At 43.0% G+C, this 20,202-nt stretch overlaps 1 protein-coding gene across 1 annotated transcript in view; it reads right to left on the bottom strand.

The window, feature by feature from the left end:
• Positions 1-8,681: 8,681 nt before the first annotated feature.
• Positions 8,682-20,202, bottom strand: part of msrab (methionine sulfoxide reductase Ab) — a 43,209-nt gene continuing 31,688 nt past the window's right edge. Inside the window, exon 6 of the mRNA XM_056393652.1 lies at positions 8,682-9,688. Coding sequence (XP_056249627.1) covers positions 9,515-9,688 — 174 coding nt within the window. The 3' untranslated portion in view covers positions 8,682-9,514. The remainder of the gene's footprint in view (positions 9,689-20,202) is intronic.

The raw sequence follows: 20,202 nt of genomic DNA, 5'->3' as shown, positions 1-20,202 counted from the left end.
ACTTTAACAGATATAAAACCATTATAATCTATTATATCTTAAATTTGCATCCTAAAACATTATCAGTAAAAAACAATGACCTTCAACTTTTTATGTTATATTCTGTATTTTAATGGCGAAGGTTTGGTTTTTAACCTCTAACGTCCAAAGAATGAAGGAAAACATATTGTGAACTGAACTACTTAGTTGCTGCTTTGATGTTGAACTTGTTGTGTAGCCTGACTTATTATCAAATCACAACTTTGGCTAACATGCTGAGGAGAGTGTGTGCGTTTGTGTGTCAGTGTGTGTCAGTATGTGTCAGTATGTGTCAGTGTGTGTCAGTGTGTGTGTCAGCCTCTACATACAGACAAACGATATCTGCCTTCTTTGCCAATCTGGAGCAAAGGCTCAAGAGTTGCAACAGTGTCGATGATGACTTTAATAAATGTGTGTGTGAGGGTGAGTATGTGTGTGTGTGTGTGTGTGTGTGTATGTGTGTATGGTGTGCTTGATGACCCTGTGCTTGATGTGCCCTTTCCTCTGTTTAAGTTCTCTGTGGTTTGACCTTTGACCTGATCATTTGACCTTCTCAGCACTGACCACTCCTTGGCCATCCAGCTCTGAAATAAACTGTGCATGTGTGTGGGTGTGTGTGTGTGTGTACACGTGTGCTCTTGTTTGCCGGAGCACAGATGTGCACTTTGAATAAAAAAGCCTGATAAAAACATTTGTTTGTTTCCTCTTCGTGTGGGTTCCTCGGTGGTTTCCTCTTATCGTTGGCCTGTTTGCTCAAACTTTAAATCTGCACGGGAAAAATCTTTTTAACTACCATTGCTCTTCCATTGTGTTTTCCCAGATTCCTTGCCCCCTCTGCAGAGGACCAGAGGAACTGCATCCTAGTATAGACTGACACACTTTACAGTTATCTAACTGGGAGGAGACTGGGGCAGACAAACCACAACTGACTTTAACATGCAAATCAGTTTCATTTAAACCACAAAAGAATTATTAAACTTACTGGTGACGAGCTGTGCAGGTAAAGCTTACTATTTTACATGTGCTTCATTTCCTTGTACCTGAGAGATAATTAATGACATTTGGCCAGATCTTATTAACAGGACTCTAAAATATACACAGGAACAATTTGTTAGACAAAGTGGAATGTTTAAGATTATTGTCAAACCTTTGCCAGAGAGAAAAAACAGAGCTCACAGATTTCCGTCACAATCACACGTGGCTGATGTAGAAACTTACAAATGTCTTTTTCTCAGGCTCATTCTCATAGACAGAATATCTCTCTCTCTATTTTTTTTTTTTTTTTTTTTTTTTTTTTTTAAAGGGCAGATACAGTGTTGGCCCATCTATGTTAAGCTACTGGGACTGTCTTAAAAATCCAGTCCCTCTATTTCTCCCCACATCTTTCAACTCGTCGGGTCCCCAGTACAGCACACAGGGCCCCCTTTTCGTCTCCTCCCATTCCTCTCTCTTTCTTCCTCTATCTCTCTCTTTCTCTCTCTCCCCCCTGCTAGGATCCCCACAGCTGCGCGGACCAGGTGCGTTCCGCCCCGACACACACACACACACACACACACACACACACACACACACACACACACACACACACACACACACACACACACACACACACACACACACACACACACACACACACACACCCTTACACCCGCCAACGGACGCAGCAGGAAATGCCTAATACCAGTTTTAGAATGATGCCACTATGCCAGCTTGACAGGGAGGCAGCAGTATCTGTCAAGAGAGAAGGCAAAAGAGATACCGAGAGAGAAAGTGAGATGGAGAGTAGAAACTGAAAGAATAAAACAGTTGCTTTACTTCCTAATGTAGTGTTCTAGTTTTTTAAGTCTAGACAGCTGACAAAACTTCAAATTTCTCAGCTCGTAAATAGCGTCAAGTCAAGTCCCATTTCACTCCTCATGGTGGTCCATTTCCAGCTCTGGATATTGACACACACACACAATCTCTACTGGCACAGCCAAAATATATCCAGCTAAACCTCTCTCCAGGGATCCCCAAGTAAAAGGGACCTCTGTAATGTGTGAGTGTGTGTGTGTGCGACTATGCACGCATGTGTGACTTTATGTGTGGGTGGATGCACATGTGTTTTTATAAAAAAGTACCAGTTATTTTGGTCTGTGGCTCACCACAGCTCACACTCTCCCCTGTCTTGTACTCATCTCACACGGCCCCAAGAGAAGCAGAGGGGAAGGAGTGTGACAGACTGGAGAAGCAAGTGAGCAAGACAAAGACAGATATGTAAAAGTAGTAGTAGATGTAGAGGAGGTTGAAGGCCGAGAGGACATATTTATCATCAAACATTATTGCTATGTATGAGACTTCAGAGAATACGTGATGAATCAGTATGTGCTGGCAGGGCGGCACACAGCGTCCCATTCATGTCTCATCTCCTCCATTTACACTGCATTAGTCCATTTCCTCTCAGATTTACGTGACATCTCTAAAACATCTGCCAAAATAAAATATTCTTGCTGAACCCTGGTATAGTGACCAATACAGAGTAATAATAAGTAACTGAGAAGTACTGATATATATATTTTTAAAACCAAACAGCAATAGAGAAAATGTAATTTTATGATAATTACCTCTGCCTTACAATATATATATATACACACATATATATATATATATATATATATATATATATATATGTGTGTGTGTTTATGTGAAACTAATGATTATTTTCAATATAAATTAATTCTGATGATTAATAGATTAATTATTTTGTGTGTGTGTGTGTGTGTGTGTGTGTTTGTAGTGAAAAATCCCCATTTCCCAAAGCCCAGACTGATGTCTTTGAGTTGCTTGTTAATCTGGCCAGTGGTCAAAAAGCACAAATATTCAGTTTACTATCACAGTGTACAAAGAAAGCAAGAAATTCTCACAAATGAGAAGCTGGTACCAGGTAGAGTTCACCATTCTTTCTTGAAAAATGACAATTAAACATTTATCGTGGTTAACAAAACTCATTCATTTAACTATTTTTTTCCGTTCTATTTTTGATATCAACCAAACTCTAGCCCTGACAACACTGAGGTTTAGAATTGAATCAAAATATTTACTTATACCCTTCATACTTAAGTGCAAATACACACATCTATAAAAGTTCTTATGGAAGTGAATTATTTTGACCAAGAAAGTCTTAGGAATTACCAAAAAAAAAAAAAAAGAAAAAATCCAATTTCTCTCCAAATCTTGTTCTGGGCCAAAACTCAAAACTCTTACTTCCTTCAGTAATAGCAGTCGGGTCTGAGCTGGCACCACTGTATTGTAATAGTTTGGTGCTGTTCCACCATCATTATGCATAAGCAGATGTACTGTATCCTGCCTCAGTACCCAGCACCAGCCATCCCAGCACCCTAATCCAATTCCATACCCTAATTGTTGAGCAACATTTGATTAGTTGACGTGTTGGCTTCTATCTTCATATGTGGATTCACAGTAACAGCTGAGATGACAGTGTGATCTTAATGATGTTTATCTTATTTCAGTCACATTTGTTGATTTTATGTTCATCTGACTGTAAAGCAAATTCTCCTCTTTGAGCCAGCGAAGAGTCTGTTCACTTAGAAACTATATCAAATCCAATTTAAACTGGCTTTAGTTTCTTATTGATTGATATTTTCAAATTAGAACAGGCAAATGCAATGTCAATAACAGTCCACAACAACAGCTGTTAACTTCTTTCATGGACTTAGTATTTAGTTTCCAGCTTCCAGCTTCCTCTGAAACCGAGGCACGAGCTCTGCAGCTGAAAGCTTGTGCATGGTGCAAGACACTGAGTGGAAGTTAAGCCAAAAACTTAGTGGTGCTATCTGCAGAGGGCATTGTTGTCAGAGGTCATCCTGAACACCTAAAAACCCACCAGTCAGTTACAACAGCAATGTGGCTAATGAAAAAAGTCCTTTGCATTTCATTGTGATGGAAACTTAAAAAGACTGCTAAACACATAGACACAAACGCACATACACACATACACAATTGCACACCGTGCTGACACCTCAGTGTGGCCACATTCTCACCTCAAACCTTTCCATTCACTGACTGCCAGGCCAGTGTTTCCACGAGCGGATGTTTTTTGAGGCCAGCGTTTCTTTGAAAAGACACAGAAGGCCTTGGCCGGGCGGGAGAAACCTACTTCAGGTATCCTACAGAAGACGCGGTCTAAAATAGCTGAAGTGTTACTTTTCGAGAGCTTTCGAGCCGCACCGCTGAACTCTTTTAGTTCTAAGCCCGTTTTCTGTCTGGCTGTAGACGACTGATCTGTCTTCTCAGCGCAAGGTTTAAAACTTTGTTCTATTATGCGTCTTCGAAAAGGCTTAATAAAGACTGAGACTGCTGGCACAGCATGGTCCATGCTAAAATATTACTACATATAACCATTAAAATGAGTATTAAAGTCTGGAGAATATACTTTTTTTTGTGCTGGAATAATTCAGGTTCCTCTTTCCTCATGTAGCAGTAAAAGACTAAATCTATACACACACACATACACACAAACACTCCAACAGGAAGAGTGTGGGTGTTTGGGAGCAGCTGCATGGAGAAGCATCAGACCCAGCTTCCTCCTGGTGCAGCCAGCACCATCTCTCCTCCCTTCTCTTTTTCTCCCTCCCTCTATCTACTCATTTCCTCCACATCTATTTCTTCCTCTTCCTTTCATTTCTCTCTCTCTCTCCCTCTTACACAGACAGAAACATGCATCCAGTCAGAAACAGACAACACCACCATCACCGCCGTCTTGTGTCAGCTCTTATCAGAAGCTGAACACAAGATTCAATCTGCAGCGCTCGCAGAAATTAGCTGGCAAGCGTAGCAAAAAAAAAAAACGCTGTTTTTGCGTGTTGCAATGCAAACTGTGTGTGTGTTTGTGTGTGAGTGTGTCCTGTTTCTGTCCTCTTTCTTCAGAATGGTGACACATCAACGCATTACTAGCTGAAAGCCCAAATGTTACACAACGCTTTCCTGTGTTCAGTTCTAATCGAGGTCTTGTCGGTGGCGTTAAAACTTGACTCCACTCTCACACCTGTGCGAGGTGAGGCTCAGATAACTCAAAGGCGCAGATGGACAGAGCAGATAAAGCCAGAAAATGAACACGAGACAGAGAGAGAATTGTTTTGGAAATGTAACTGTTACATCAATGCCTCAGCTGTAAAATGTCAAACTTTGATTGTTGCGCAATCATCTTTGTCGTGGTTTGATTATATAAAAAAAAAAAAAAAAAAACAAAAAACGACATGATCAACAGGATACACTGCATATGCCAGTGAATACGTGCAAATGCACCATATAGTTGAACACAGCGTCTGGAAGGATCCTGCTCCAGCACAGGTGCAACTGCCTTTAGCATCTTTGTGTTTCACTTTCCTTTCCAGTTTTCTATTCTTACTCCCTCATGCTATCATTCCAGCCAGTATTCCTCTGTCTTCTACTTTCCTTTAACCCCTTTCTGTCAGCAGCACACCCCCAGCAAGTGGTTACTGCGCTGAAGACACTAAGGCAGTTATTTCTGTGTTTCCTGTGTGTCATGTGGTGGTAGCTTGAACTAGCTATAGCATGGCTGACAACTCACAGGCTCCCAGGTGCAGAGTGTCACAGTGTGGGCCGTCAGCCAGAAAGCCAGTGGGCCAGTTAGCAAGCCAACTAGGCCCTGCAGCACGTGCTGCCCTCCACCCCCACCCTTAACCCGTCGCTATTCCCAGTGGGAAGGAGAAACAGGCTTTCGACATTGTCTCCATGGGAAAGAACACACACCTGTGTATTGTATGTGTGAGCGTTTGTGAGCTTGTCTTTTTTTTTTTTTTTTTTCTTTCTAGTTTTTAATGAGGGTATTGTTGCTGCAAACTAAGCTGTGAGAGGAAACAGTCTGTTTTAAAGTTTGAATGTGTCATCAACCCGTGCATGACTGAGACACGGGAGCTTCTCCAGCCATGTGCAGATCTACTGTATTTGGAATAAGCTCGTCTTTCTGCCCCGGAGTTCAGGGGTCAGGCTGCGACCTCCAGTGAAACCAGCATGCGGCTGCACCAGTGTTCGCCCTCTTCCCCCAGCTCGCTCGCTCGCCCCCTGGCCGCAGATGCACCGACCCAGACAAGGCTGCACTTCTCTGGGCAGCACAGAGAGACTGCTGTGCTCCGGTTCCTGGAGCCCTGATGCTCTGATTGAGACCCTGCGCCCATGCAGGAACCAGAGGGAGGGGAAGGGAGAGCTAGGAAGGGCATGCAAACACATCTGGCATCTGCAAAACCCTGCACCTCCTCCTCATATCATCATGAGAGAGATGTACAGGACGTATAGAAAAATACAAGCTCTGTTTTCCCCTCTGCTACCACACGTACAGAAGATATATACTCCCACACACACATCCAATTGTGTTCCTACGACCTCTACGATCCAGAAAAGTAATTATGTGAGGAGCAGGACAAGAAGGCAGAACAATTCTCCAGCTGGTAGGACAACACCAGAATATACCGCTCTGCTGTTCTATTTATATGGCTCACCAAACAATGCCGTGTTGGTGTGCTGCAAACACAAATTATTTTGCTGCCTATGGTAGCGGCTAGAGAGGAATGAAACAAGGCTACTTATAACTATGTATACATGCAGGGTATGACACATGTATTACATATACATACGGTAAGATCTATCGAAGCCGTCATGGGGAAGATAAATGAAACGCTGTGAAAGGAGGACACAATAGAGAGCGTATCAGAGTGCAAGAAATTTGTGTGGGTGCACGTCTCTGCAAGGTGTGTTTTTGGTGTGTTTGTTTCTCGTGCGTGGGCGCTGCCTTTTGCATTAGGCGGCAGTACAGGACGAAGTTAGAGGTAGTGGTTGGGACGTGTGTTTATGTATGTGTGTATGCTTGTGTGTGTGCACATGTGTGGGTAAGAGTGCAGAGTACTTCTGATAAACAACCAACACCTTTCTGTTTCAGCCCACTCTTCCACAGTACCATGTGTTTGCACAAAGCTATTCTTTTCTTCAAATAAGCAGGCGATGATTTTTCTTTAGGGGCTCAGAGAATTTGACACGGAGGACAGGAAAAGAAGAATAAAGCACGCTTGTAAGAGTATAATAGAAGAAGATATCAAACGTATGAACATGGTAGCGTTCATGTGCCTGAGAGCTGCCTTCTCTCTTCAGGGTGACTGAGCATAGGCCAGTGAGAGGCATAGCAGCGAGCTGGAGCGGTATGCTCTTTGTGGCCAGCTGTGGGGCCACTAAAGGCCCATCTGCAAACAATAGGCTCTGTCTGGAGGGCACACACAGCCTGGTTCGTGTCCTGCCCTGCCTCACTGTGTTTGTGTATGGATGCGTATATGAGAGTACCATGCATTTCCATGCCCCCATTTTAATCTATTACAAAGGAATACACAGAAAACATACACTTACTCATGCAGCCTCTGCATTAAACTTGGTAATTTCCACAGCGGATCTCTTCCTACATATAATCGACTCATAACCTTAGCCTTTTCCTGTAATGTGGCAGAAATAAACAGAATCATGCTGCGCTTCACTGAGGCATCGCTTGTTGAAGTCAGACATCATTGCAGACATCGATTTCTTCATGCGATTAAAGATTTCATGCCATCGTCTTTTCAAAACTGAGGGAATGAAGATCTCTTTATTAAAAGGTTATCTGCTCTCACATACTCGACAAAACACAACAGCATGCAAAAATATAGGCGGGCGCTAGCTGGCCCAACCACATACCACTCAGCGCGGTTCGATCAAGCAAGCCACAGCTTCACATGCCCCGGCAAACACACACACACGCACGCACGCACACAAACACACGGCTGCTGCATGCAGACACATGCAAAAATATCTGTCCCAATACTAAAATAGGCCCTGAGAGGTTGCACCTGCACCTGTGCCCTGGTCCACACCTACACACAGGTGTCAGGATGTGACACATACACACAGAGAAAGAAAGATAGAAGAGAGGGAGGGGAAAAACGAGAGCGTGGTGAATCACACTACTGCGGTCGACCAAAAAGCTTTTCTAGATATCATCTCTGTATTTTGGAACCTAACCATGAGTGTGATTTTCATTTTTAAATAGACTGTCAGGTTGATGTGTTTAATTATAAAAGGCACGGCACACAATGCTTATTCAGTAATTGCTCTGTGCTCTTATGATTTGTAATTATATGATGTGAAATAGAACTTTTATTCATAATTATGGGTTTGGGGGGGTGGGGTGGGGGGGTGGAGTGAGTGTTTAAGCAGAGTGTGTATCATATTGCATACATGAGTGCCTCAAGTGTCATTCTGTGATCCAGAATGAGTAGTCTCTAAATGTGTGTGTGTGTGTGTGTGTGTGTGTGTGTGTATGTGTGTGTGTGTGTGTGTGTGTGTGTGTGTGTGTGTGTGTGTGTGTGTGTGTGTGTCATAGTGAGTCATAGCCATTTGTCCCTCATTTGTACGGTAGGTACATTCTTAAATGAGGCTGGGGAAAAGTAGCCTTATCTTTCATAAACACACACACACACACACACACACACACACACACACACACACACACACACACACACACTTATCTGTATATATATATATATATATAGCTGCATGGGCAGACACATGCATAAATTAACGCACGCCGACACACATACACAAACATGCCGAAACATTAACAAAAATCTGGAGAAGATGTGTTTTATTATTTCCAAGGTGAGACTGAAGAAAATGTCTGATTTTACTGAAGTAAATTCATGCATCAGTTATTTACAATAAAATGAAAAGAAAAGACTGCATTACATTCAAGCTGGTAATGTTGTGTTTGAATTATACTAAGCTACTTAGTAAAATCATATGATTATATTAAAATCTGCACTGAAAAAAATCTTAAGGATTCTTACTCTGACAGTAAAGTCTGAGCTCTGTCACAGCGTTGTGTGAAAACGCTGCTGGCTTGGAAAACCACTGAAGGTTGGTAGATTTTCTTCCAATCAACCAACTGTGGAAGACAAAGAGTTTACATGGTTTCTTTTTGCTACAGTATGTCACATAAAAATAAAAAAATAAAAAGACTACTGGAGCTGCTATTTTTTGAGAAATGTCGCCACCCTATGGAAGCTGACTGCTGCTGCAGCCCAACACACTGCTCCTGCTGCACAGCAACGGAACAGCTTCATTCTGGCATTTTTTCATTTAGCTGCTTTTATTTTCCATTCTTATTGTCTTTTAAGAATTGTTTTGATACATATTTATATCTTACATGAAACAATTTAAGTTGCTATTTTGTTTAAACAGTGCTACACAAATAAAAATGCCTTACTGTACACTATGTATTCTCCATAACTGACGGCCAGCTTAGAACAGAAAATTCCCTGAGGCTCAGTAATGAATTCATGCTTTGACTCATATGGTGTTACATTAAAAAGTGATACATTTCACAAGTGTATCACGCAGTTTTAAAAAAAATAAAAGATTAAGAACAGTAACTGATCCTCCTCTTTCTCACCGCACAGTCTCACAGCTCATCCTTTCTGGCTCCAATGGGACACGAGACTCCAGTGCCTTTGAGGCCACAGTAGCCCTTTGGTACCTTCTTCAGGTACTGCTGGTGATGGTCCTCAGCGTAGTAAAACTGCTGCCCCTCCAGGATCTCTGTTGTGATGGGGCCGTAGCCTTTTTTATCCAACTCCTAGGGGTAAAGATACACATATAAATCAAAAATAATTACTATCCAGTTGTTCCCGAATGAAGAGATGAGCAGAAAAAAAAGAAAAAAGAACAATTCGGTTATGTGGACGAAACAGGATGCATTTTGCAGTAAATATAGTATCAGACTAATTCTCACTAAATCTCCAGACAAGAACGTTTCTCTAGAAATCTGCGCCCTTCAAACTGTATAAATCATTATAAATATATATTGGACTTCCTGTGTACATATTGTGCAAGATTCTGAATGAATTCTTCTACAGTTAATAATCTCCACATGGAAACTCAGAGCTATTTTTATATGTGCTTATATACCATTCTGTATCAATGATAACGGGGTTAAAGCCTTCTACCTTCAAGGTTATGATCACTGAAACACATCTGTGAGGAAAATATTCCTGATATTCAGCATCCCCCTGTGCTCAGACTCTTAAACCTGTTTCCATCAGCGAAGTCATGACACAGATTCAGCTCTACTTTCTTCGATCGCTGTAACTTCCCCAGAACGAGCGCGCCTCTTAAATGGTTGTTTTATTCTGTGGTGTATTGGATGTGAACTTTCAATACCTCTTACTAATACAGTAAAGAGTTTCTGCTCCTCAACTAGAAAGCGGGGTGATTGAGTGACAGAAGAAAGGAACATCTTTTTATCTTTGTAGTGCAGCTTGCCTCTGTGGCTCTCTCTGTGGGACAAAGCATCAAAGAGTATCCGCTCTCTTTGAGAACTCCTTAAGACACTTTCACACTTACACTTTTCTAAACACCTTGAGAGAAGGCTTCAAACGCACCAGAAAAGCACACTCGCTCACACAGACACACATACACACTCTAAACACCTCCACCTGACAGATATATCAAAGGTGGACCTGCTGTGCTGAGTGGTTTTCTCTATCTAATAATACAAGTGCTCAGTCCTCTCTAGATCAGTGCTCCAGAGAGCTGACAAAACAACAAGTTCTCGGTGCACCGGGACTGTCTCTGGGCAACAAGTAGCTTGCGCGTAGCGTGCTACACCTTAGAACAGTGTGCAGTGTGGAGGAGCTTTGCTTTTGTGGAGGCGTCAGTTGGCAGCATTCAGCAAACAGCATGGTACAGAAACTGAATATATTCAATCCAAGCTCAGCCTGTACTTATCAGCCTCTGCATACGTCCTGTCTCTCTGCATGATGCTGTCATGGATATTGTTGGGAGTATTGAAGGATGGGCGGCCTCATTCTTCTTAAGGTGGTACTTGAAAATTGCCTGTTAAGGTTTGTAGGCTGCTCCTTTATGGAGGCTGTGGACAGCTTGAATTCACAGAGGTGGCAACGGAGTCAATGCGGACGATTTTGTGAGGCAGGAAATTGTATTAAAATGTCTTGATGAAGCTTCTCAAAAGACTTGTGGAGCATTATCCACTTTTCATTGTTGAACTGCCTGTGCTTCATAGTTCTGCAGAAATACACATCTTTCATTTGAATCCTTGGGCATGACGATGTAAAGACTGTGATTGGGCACATGTTCCAGGATGTAGCTGTCCCTTTAAAGCTGCAATAATAAATATTTTCACATAAACGATGCATCACATTACTGTATGTGTAATGTAAAATGCGTTGTTCATAGTAATTCAATTCAGCAATCCTTCCAAGCAGGTTTTAGCGTTACCATTTTGGTTCACTCTCACTGCTCTCAGCTTTTCAGTGAGAACGTTCTAATAGACCCACTATACAATACCTGTGCAGCACCACGCTTCAGACAGACAGAAGTTAGAGACTAGCTGGTGAATATGGCGGAGCATTTAGCAGCTAAAGAGCCAGATATCTCCCTCAGGATTTAAAACCAAAACTGAGCTAAGAGGAGCGCGAATATTGGACTTAAATTCGCCAGGTGGCCAAAAAGATTATCCTAATTGATCCAAATGGTCCATGCCTGCTGGATTAGCTGTTTTGCTGACATGTTCGCAACTTTATAGGATGATACAATGTTGTGTTCACAGGTTGTTTTGCTGCCACCAAGTGGACAAAAAAAAATCATCATGAGGGTTTAAGGATAAAACCAACATAGATGAGTGACAAACAGGAAAGTCCCTTAGTAAGAAACTGGATCTCCAGGTGCCTCCAGTTCAGCTTCAGGCACCTTGGCATAGTCTCTGAAATTCTAGTGCAGGGGTGAACACCATTCTTCCAACTGATAATCCCCTACTGATTCACATCATTGTTGAATGATGTGAATGATGAGGGAGTCACCTGAATGTAACCCTGAGCTGCTTTGGAAGGTGTGTGTTTAAAAGGCTTCCTGCAATGTCAGGAACTCTTTATTCATTGGTCTGAAAGCAGACAAATTTATGGTCTAAAAATGCTGGAATCAGACTTTACAATACCATATACCACCATGTATTACGTATTGTTTGTGTAAAATCTCCCCAAGTTGATGAAACCGAAAAGTACCAAGCAACTGAGCTTAGTGTCCTCAATAATAACTATGTTTCTCCCCTCATTTTGTCACCTGTCTATGCGACCATTTGTTGAGAAATTCCCACTCTGTGTATCTCATGAGGAAGTTCATTAATAGAGATTTCCAGATGAAAAGCAAGACCAAAAAAGCAAAATTCATGCCAGCGAGGAGGTACAGTCCACATGTCTTGTTAATACATCTTTTACTGTCTCTGGAACTGAGCTGAATACCTAAAGCATAGGAAGACAAAAAACAGAACCGATTGGTTCTAGTTGGTACTTCTATTAACTAGGTCAGCAGGAGTTATGCATGTAAAAGGGAAATGATTTATCTAAAAATGTATGACCACTAATTTCTAAGAGGAAGTAATGTCAGTGAAGGGCAGCAGGGTAGTGTGTACTTTTGTCCACATGGAGGCAGTGTGGTACTAGCTGTATATGTGTGTGTTTGTGTGTGTGTGTGTGTGTGTGTGTGTGTGTGTGTTTGCTAGAGGTGATGCAGTGGAGTCAGTAAATCAAAGCTCCGCGCCCCACAGAGAGGCTGAGGCAGCAGCTGACCTCTAAGTCCTCAGTGGCTGCCGTTACAATGTGAGGACTCTAATCTCCCTGCAGGAAGGACCCAGTGTCCACAAACCAAACTGCAGCACAACGCAGCCCTCAACATGGAGCGCCAGCATCATGAGCATGGACATATTTACCTTTCAAATGCAAAGAGTGTGCAGTCAGAAGTACCCATTTCCCCTGCCTTTATCCAACAGCACTGTCGTGAACCAGCCGACACAAGCGTGGAGCTTTGTACATCATGGCCTAATTAATCAGTCATCACCACCAAACCACTGTAGTAGCGAAACCCTCCGGGGCAGAGGATGCTACATGCGAGGAGAACACAAAGTCCAAGAAAAGGTCTGCTATTCCGAGCAAACATACACCCCCGCACCACTCCCTCGCGCTCCATCCAGCCCTCTACAGCAGTCACAACACGGCGGCCATTTTAGATCTATAAATCAGAATGCATGGCGTCACGCCACTGTGTATAACCTTATGTGGCTTCGCTTTCTCTCTCTCTCTCTCTCACTGCAGCAGCAGCAGCAAAGGAATGGAGGGAAGAATGTGGAGGGTAGAAATGGCAAAGATGGAGGAGAGAAAATTCCAGAGCGAAATACAGCAACATCCTCATGTTGAGCATTTTGATGCTGTTGATGATGATGACGTTCAAAAAGAGGGAGAGAAATTTCTATATACCGTATATGCATGTGTGAGAGAGGACTGAAACTAAGGGGAAACGTTAAGAATAGTTCTGTTTGTGTGTGTGTGTTTGTATACATATTACTCAATTTGTGGGGTCACAAAAAGCCGCCTTATGGGGACTCACCTCCTAATTAGAGACAAAAAGCTGGTCCCTGCAAGGTAAAGCGTTACATTTTATGGTGAAGACATTTTGGTTAAGGTTATGGTTACGGGTCGGATTAGGCACGGAGCGGTCGTGACGTGTCAATGCAATGTCCTCTTAAGTGACAAAAACATGTTTGTGTGTGTGTGTCCAGGGCTGAGCTCACTCAGCCCAGTCAGCCCTTCCTTTCTTCACGCCTGTCGGAAAGACTCCCCTGTCAAAGACATGGCTGAACGGGTGCATCTCTCTCTCTCTCTCCTCCTTTCTGACTCTCTCCATTCCTCTCCATTGCTGATTCTCTCCCTCCCTCTCTCTCTCTCTCTCTCCCTCTCTCCCCCCATGTGAGCACAGACCATCGCTTCGTGCTACCAAGTCCTCCCTGCTATCCAGCCAAGCGAGAGAGCCCCTCTCGCCATCACCATCGCCAGAGAGACGGCCCCGGGACACAAATAGGACGTGACACCCCGAGAGAGGGTGGAGGTGGTGGAGGAAGAAGAGGAGGAGGAGGAGGAGGAGGAAAATGTACTCTCTCCTCTCTTCCTTACCCCACTGTCTTGCTTCTCTCTGTCGTTTTCCCTCAGAAGGCCTACGGCTGCAGAGCGGTGGGGAAGAGACGCGCATTGACATAGAGTTTGTGACACCCGATGACTCATGATGAAGACATTTGAAGAAGGATATGACCTCAATTTGGTGATTTATGTAATCACCCCTTAGTCCACTCCTGTTACTGGTGTATGGTTTTTAGCAGTTTTCCATTTGTCCTCACCTCTACTGTCGCATTTCTTTTTTCTTAGTGTCCTCATCTAAGATTTCAAATTCACAGTCAAATGTGTTTAATTGGCACGACCGGAGTTCAGTTCAGGATTTACCAAGCAATCTGTGCAAGGCTTACGAAGCATGTACAGTAATTCAGCAGCAGTGGAACAAGCTCTGAGATCTTTTATTGAGTTAAAGCAACAATAAAAAAATAATCCATTACAGGGTTAGGGATATACCACATAACCGCAACTTTCCAGATTCAATTCTAGTTGAGGACCTTTGTCGAATGTCATCACCCCTCCACCCCCCTTGCCTCTCCCTGTTTCCTGTCTATCTGTACTGTAATACTAATAAATAGAGACAAAAAGGTATATCTCTGTTACAAGAAAATTCTTGCATTTATAATTTCATTTTCAAGTTAGAGCACATAAGTGTTAGCAGATACACATACTTACAGTATCAAAAGTGAGAGTATTCATTACGCTACAGCAGTAAAATGGAAGATCTGCTATGAGATGTAAAGGAGCACGAGGATAAAATAGTGTGAAATAAAAAAAGGTACGTACAAGTACCTCAACATTGGTCTCAAATAAAGCACTTAGTTCTCTCCAACACTGAAATTCAAAATTTAAAGACAAAAGAAAACAAATGGTTTGTGCATTAACACAGACACTTGATCTGTTTCGTTCGCTGCAGCCGCACAAAAAGCCCTTCAACATCTTAAAAATGTAAATACACTTTGAGTGCCGCGGAAAAAGCAAAGCTGCTCCGTGCTACAATGCTGGCAATAGGTAAGACTGTGGCTCTGCCTGAAAACACATGAAATGGCCTGACATGATACTTATCGACTAGTCCGCTGCACCACGCTTGCCCCCAATGACCTCAGGGAGAAGGAGAGAGAGAGAGAGAGAGGACAAGAGCGGGAGTGACGGCGGGAGGATGAAGGAGAAAGACGGACAGCGAGAGAAAGAGACACAGAGATGGTGCAGAGTCACGCAGGGAGAGAGGGAGCGAAGTGAAGGTGGAGAAGAGCATGGGAGACTACAGAGAGACTGACGGAATGAAAACAGACTGTGGTGAAAAAAAAAAAAAAGATATAAACACAATATTCTGAAAGAGAGAAAACGACACTGGAAGAGTAGCAACATTATGCTTCTTGTTCCTGTGAGGTTCTGTAAAATGCCATACATGTAAAACAGTCATGTACATCACTGCGCCTGTGTGTGTGTGTGCGCGTGGATGTCTATTCCCTCTGCGTGTCTGTCTATGCACAGAGGATGAAGAGTTTTTTTTTGTTGTTTTTTTTTTTGCTGCCCTGCTCTGTTCATCTCTCTTTCTCTCTCTCAGCGCGGGTCAGGCATCCATTTTAGCTGGGCTCTAATCTTCAGCGAGCACGCCTACATTTTGTGAGCGAGGAAGCCAACACTCCTACATTTTGAGAGGGAGAGAGGATGCACGCACTTCAGTCTCGGAGCGAGGCGGTGCGCGCTCCTGCGTTTTTTGTTTTTTTTTGTTGTTTTTTTTTTCCAGGGCAGACAACAAGTAGCTCAACATCTGAAGAGCGAAAACGCAGGAGATCAGCCCTGCATTTTTCTGAAAACCAATCGCCTTTTTACATCTCAGCTGCAATGCACTCGACCAGAGCTCACTGAAAGATGGGCGTTAACCTTCTGGCGATTTATAAAAAAAAAAAAAAAAAAAAAAAAAGAAAGAAAAAAAGTTGTGTGAACATTAAACCAGTAACAATTTTTTATTATTCTCTTTTATCTAAGCCGATACTGTTTTAGAGCTACGTAATAAAAATGTTGTATTGTTATTGATAAAGTTCAGCACACAGCTCAAGTATTGTAAGGTTTTCACGTAAATCCCAGACAGACTATAAAACGTGAGAGCTGGGGAGCAGTTGGAAGGGTAAATCTGACTTTTGAATACTTTCCAAAATATGAGATGCGAGCTTGTGCGACTTGAAGCCCGATTACGAAACCTGCTGATGCTGTGCCACCTTTTAACAACCCCCGGGCTTCTCCTCAAGACTTCTAGCCCCAAACGACCCCCACCCCCACCCCCCTCTTCTTTTTTTTTCCACCCATCATCCGAACCCCTGTGCTTTCCCCTCCATCCCCCTTTCAAGCTCATTAAGTTAGGATGCCTTATCAGAGGGCACACTCACCCCTCCAAGGCCCTACACACATGCATGTGCACGCACACACACAATATTCAGGCTGGCTTGATAAAACCTATTGTTCATGCATGCACGTACGTACACTCTCCGCTCTCTCTCTCTCTCTCACACACACACACATATATATAGAACCTCTGTTCTCCCATTTTTCTCTCCAAACCCTAACACATCTCTGACCCACCCCCACCCCGCTCTCTCCTCCTAATCAACTCTTCCCATCCCTTCTCTCTCACCCTCCACTCACCCCCCAACACCCACCACCACCCCCCCACCCCCCAGCTCTGGGGAGACACATTTTAGCAGAAAGGGAGGGATAGAGGGAAAAAGAGAAGGGGAAAGAGAGAGTGAGAGACGGGGGAGACAGAGGGAGAGAAAGAGATGCACTCCTCCTCTCTGCTCTGCTGCCACAGCGGCTTGGCTACAGAAGCCTTTGATGTTCTGCAAATTTCAAATTTCATTATAGAGAACCCCCTTCTCCTCTCCCTCTCCTCCCCCTCTCTGCTCTCGCGCTTAAACAAGCTTTTCTGCCTCACTCTCCTCCTCCCCCCTAACTCCCCCCACCCTCCACCTCCAATGCTGAAGTTAAGAAACTGAAAGCCCTGCAGAAGAGACTCTTCGTATGGGTTAATTATTCATTGGGCTGTGCGTGTATGTGCCAAATGTATGTCTCTGTGTGTGTGTGTGTGTGTGTGTGTGTGTGTGTGTGTGTGTGTGTGTCTGTCTGTACTACATGCGAGTGTGTGTGAGTCATGAGCTGGCAGTGGGGTGGAATCTGGATTTTGTGATGCCTGTCTTATCTCTGGTCGTCTCAGATCGCCTCCACCCACTCGCTCTTGTCACTCTACCGAACATGAACGCACTTCTCCCGATAGAGAGCATTGGCCTTTTAGGATAAAACACACACAAACACACACGCACGCACGCACACACACACACACACACACACACACGTAACCTCACGCGCACCGACAGACACACACAGCAAGCCCTTCCTCTGTAGAGATGCCATTTTCAAGCCAGGCGTTCTTGAGACTCAGCATCAATGCGGCAAAGGCAGCCATTTCAGGGCAGGAAGCTGCCATTTTGGTTCAGAGCGTGTCAGCTGCTTTGAGAAGATATGTGTCCCAGTGGCCCTCAGATGAAACTGGGGTGCCACTGAAGTGGTTGACAGATCAGTGGTGTCAGCAGCGATGGTGGGGAGAGAGAAGGAGAGAATAGTCGGAGCGCTGTTCCTCCTCTGGATGTTTATAAATGTGTGTGACTATCTTCTGCCTTTTTTTGTGTTGTAATATCAACTTGATGAACCCGAGGCTTGTTTTCTTGTTTTTGCTTGGTTTTCACTCTGATTATTTACAGGCTTATGGCGGAGTGATTTCATGTCTTATATACTTATTTTCAGAACCGGTTAGGCAACTCAGAAAGGCTACAGATTTGCTTGTGGGCGAAACGTGTTCTAGTATACTTTCTTTTTTTAAAGGAAATTTCATTAAAAAAACTTTTTAATTACTTTAATTCTGAAAGATGTAACTAATTAGATAATTCTTTAATAATACTTGTTGGGACTCAGTCATTCAATAGACCAAATGTTTCTTTGCTCCACTGGACAAAGGAATTCACACCCCACAGTTCCTCACGGTTCACACCTGGGGATGACCCTTCCCCCCATGGACCCCACTGGCCAGCCAGTGTGGGCCAGCGTGTGACATGTGACCCCCTAAGGTGTCACAAACAAAACCAGTCTTCTAGACCCCTTCTCACGCTCTTCCCTTCTTGGCTTGCTCTGGAGAGCAGCTCCAGCCCTCTCCTCTCGGTTCTTCAAAGGGCAACAAGGCCCCAGCCCAGGTCAGCTCTGCTACCTGAGAAACTAGCTCTCTCGCCGGCCTGCAACCAGCAGCCTGCAAACACTCTTCTCCTCCACAACAGCGACCTGCTTCGGATTAACTGTGAGTGAACCAAATCCTCTTCAGAATCAGCGGCTACAACACAAGGCCAGCTGATTTTCCAAGCAACAGGAGTCGTAGCAGAGTTAGCATGGAACAGCTAACTCTGTGAGGAGAACAAAGGAGATACCAGCAAGCAACACAGCCAGACAGGACTTTACTCCACCAGGAAACCCCCCAAACTCACTGGACTTTACAAAACACTGGAAAGGACCTCTTTGCTTGTTCCAAGGATTGGGTAACGTTAACGGACTGGGCCTTACCTCTCCCAGCACAGCATAGCACCGCATAGCTAATCAGCAGAAGTCTTAACTTGTTAATGTACTCGTTGATTGATGTCTTGTTGTTGTAATGTTTGCTTAGGTTGTGGTCAGTCATACAGTTAATCGAGTACTCGTATGTTCACACACATAGCAGTACGTCTCAGTCCTAGAACCTGCATGAAGCTAACCTTCCCCCTCTAACCTGGTACCATTAGATTACATGAGCTAGGCTAACAAAGAAACTCACACCCTCCCTCTCACACACACTAGGTGGTCTCAGCGGCCATTTTAGTAGTTTCTTTGTTTACCGCCATCTTTGTAGTCTTCTTTGTTCAGGTCATGTGGTCACAGTGACCACTTTGAGTCGGCCATCTTGCCTTTGTCTGTGTCCCCACAGACACACACACACACACACACACACACACACACACACACACACACACACACACCTGTATATGCTAGATTAGACATTGTACTTTACTCTGCTCCATTGTAAATAAATGCCTTTTAAGTATAACTACTGGTGTCTTTAATGTTGCACAAGCGTGAATATTGCCAACCTCTACTCGGTAGAATTCCAATCCTTCAACTGTAACTTACTATTGATTTGGTAATTTGGTTATAGTTAGTAAGCTAATGGTTAATCAGAGTTCCAGATTAATGGTAATAAATTGAGACTAAAACCATATTGGCTATTTTGCCTATTAGTTTAGGCTGGTGCCCCGTGAACTTTAATTCATTTTAAAGATATTATTTAATATTAATATTTTTAATATTAATATTTCCTTAATTTGTGATAGCCAATAAATTGATAAACAACCAAAATCTAACACATTTGGTGTCCAGCTCATGAGGTAGAGTACTGTTAACATAATGGTGCCGCCCGTGTGAGGCCGAGTACTAGAGATCGACCGATATGGTTTTTTCAGGGCCGATACCGATACCGATTATTAGTAGTCAAGGAGGCCGATAACCGATATTTGGAGCCGATATTTATTTGCAATAAAAGGGAAAATATTGGCGTGAAAATTTTGAATAATGGAAAAATTCCACTTAACTTTGTTCAAATGCCTTTAATCATATGTTTATTTAACAGCTTTTCAGATTTGCAACATGTTAAAGTTTTTTTTTTCTTAGACAATAGATATCTTTGTTTTAAAATTCTAACAAAAAATGCAGGGAGCTCCCAGGCTCAGCAGCATGTCTTATAAAGTTAAATGAAAACTTAAACAAATAAATAGCTCACTAAAGTTTTCTACAGTAAATAAAGTTTTCCAAAATTTCAATATAACTGAAATGTTAATCTTTCACTTATCTTTGTTTTAAGTTCAAACAAAAACAAAAAGTGCAAGGAGTTCCCAGGGTCAGCAGCATCTCTTATAAAGTTAACTGAAAATTTAAATAAATAAATAAATAGTTCCCTGAAGTTTGCAGTTTGAAGAATGCAGTTCATGTAGGCTTTATGATGCAGTTACATTATGTCTTAAGTCTTGAACAGCAATATCCTGCTCCTCTCTACAAGAAACTATCA

The sequence above is a fragment of the Seriola aureovittata genome, chromosome 13 (genome assembly GCF_021018895.1).
Source record: "Seriola aureovittata isolate HTS-2021-v1 ecotype China chromosome 13, ASM2101889v1, whole genome shotgun sequence".
NCBI lineage: Eukaryota > Metazoa > Chordata > Actinopteri > Carangiformes > Carangidae > Seriola > Seriola aureovittata.
Note: the sequence above shows the minus strand (reverse complement) of the source record. Positions and strands in the feature narration are given on the sequence as shown.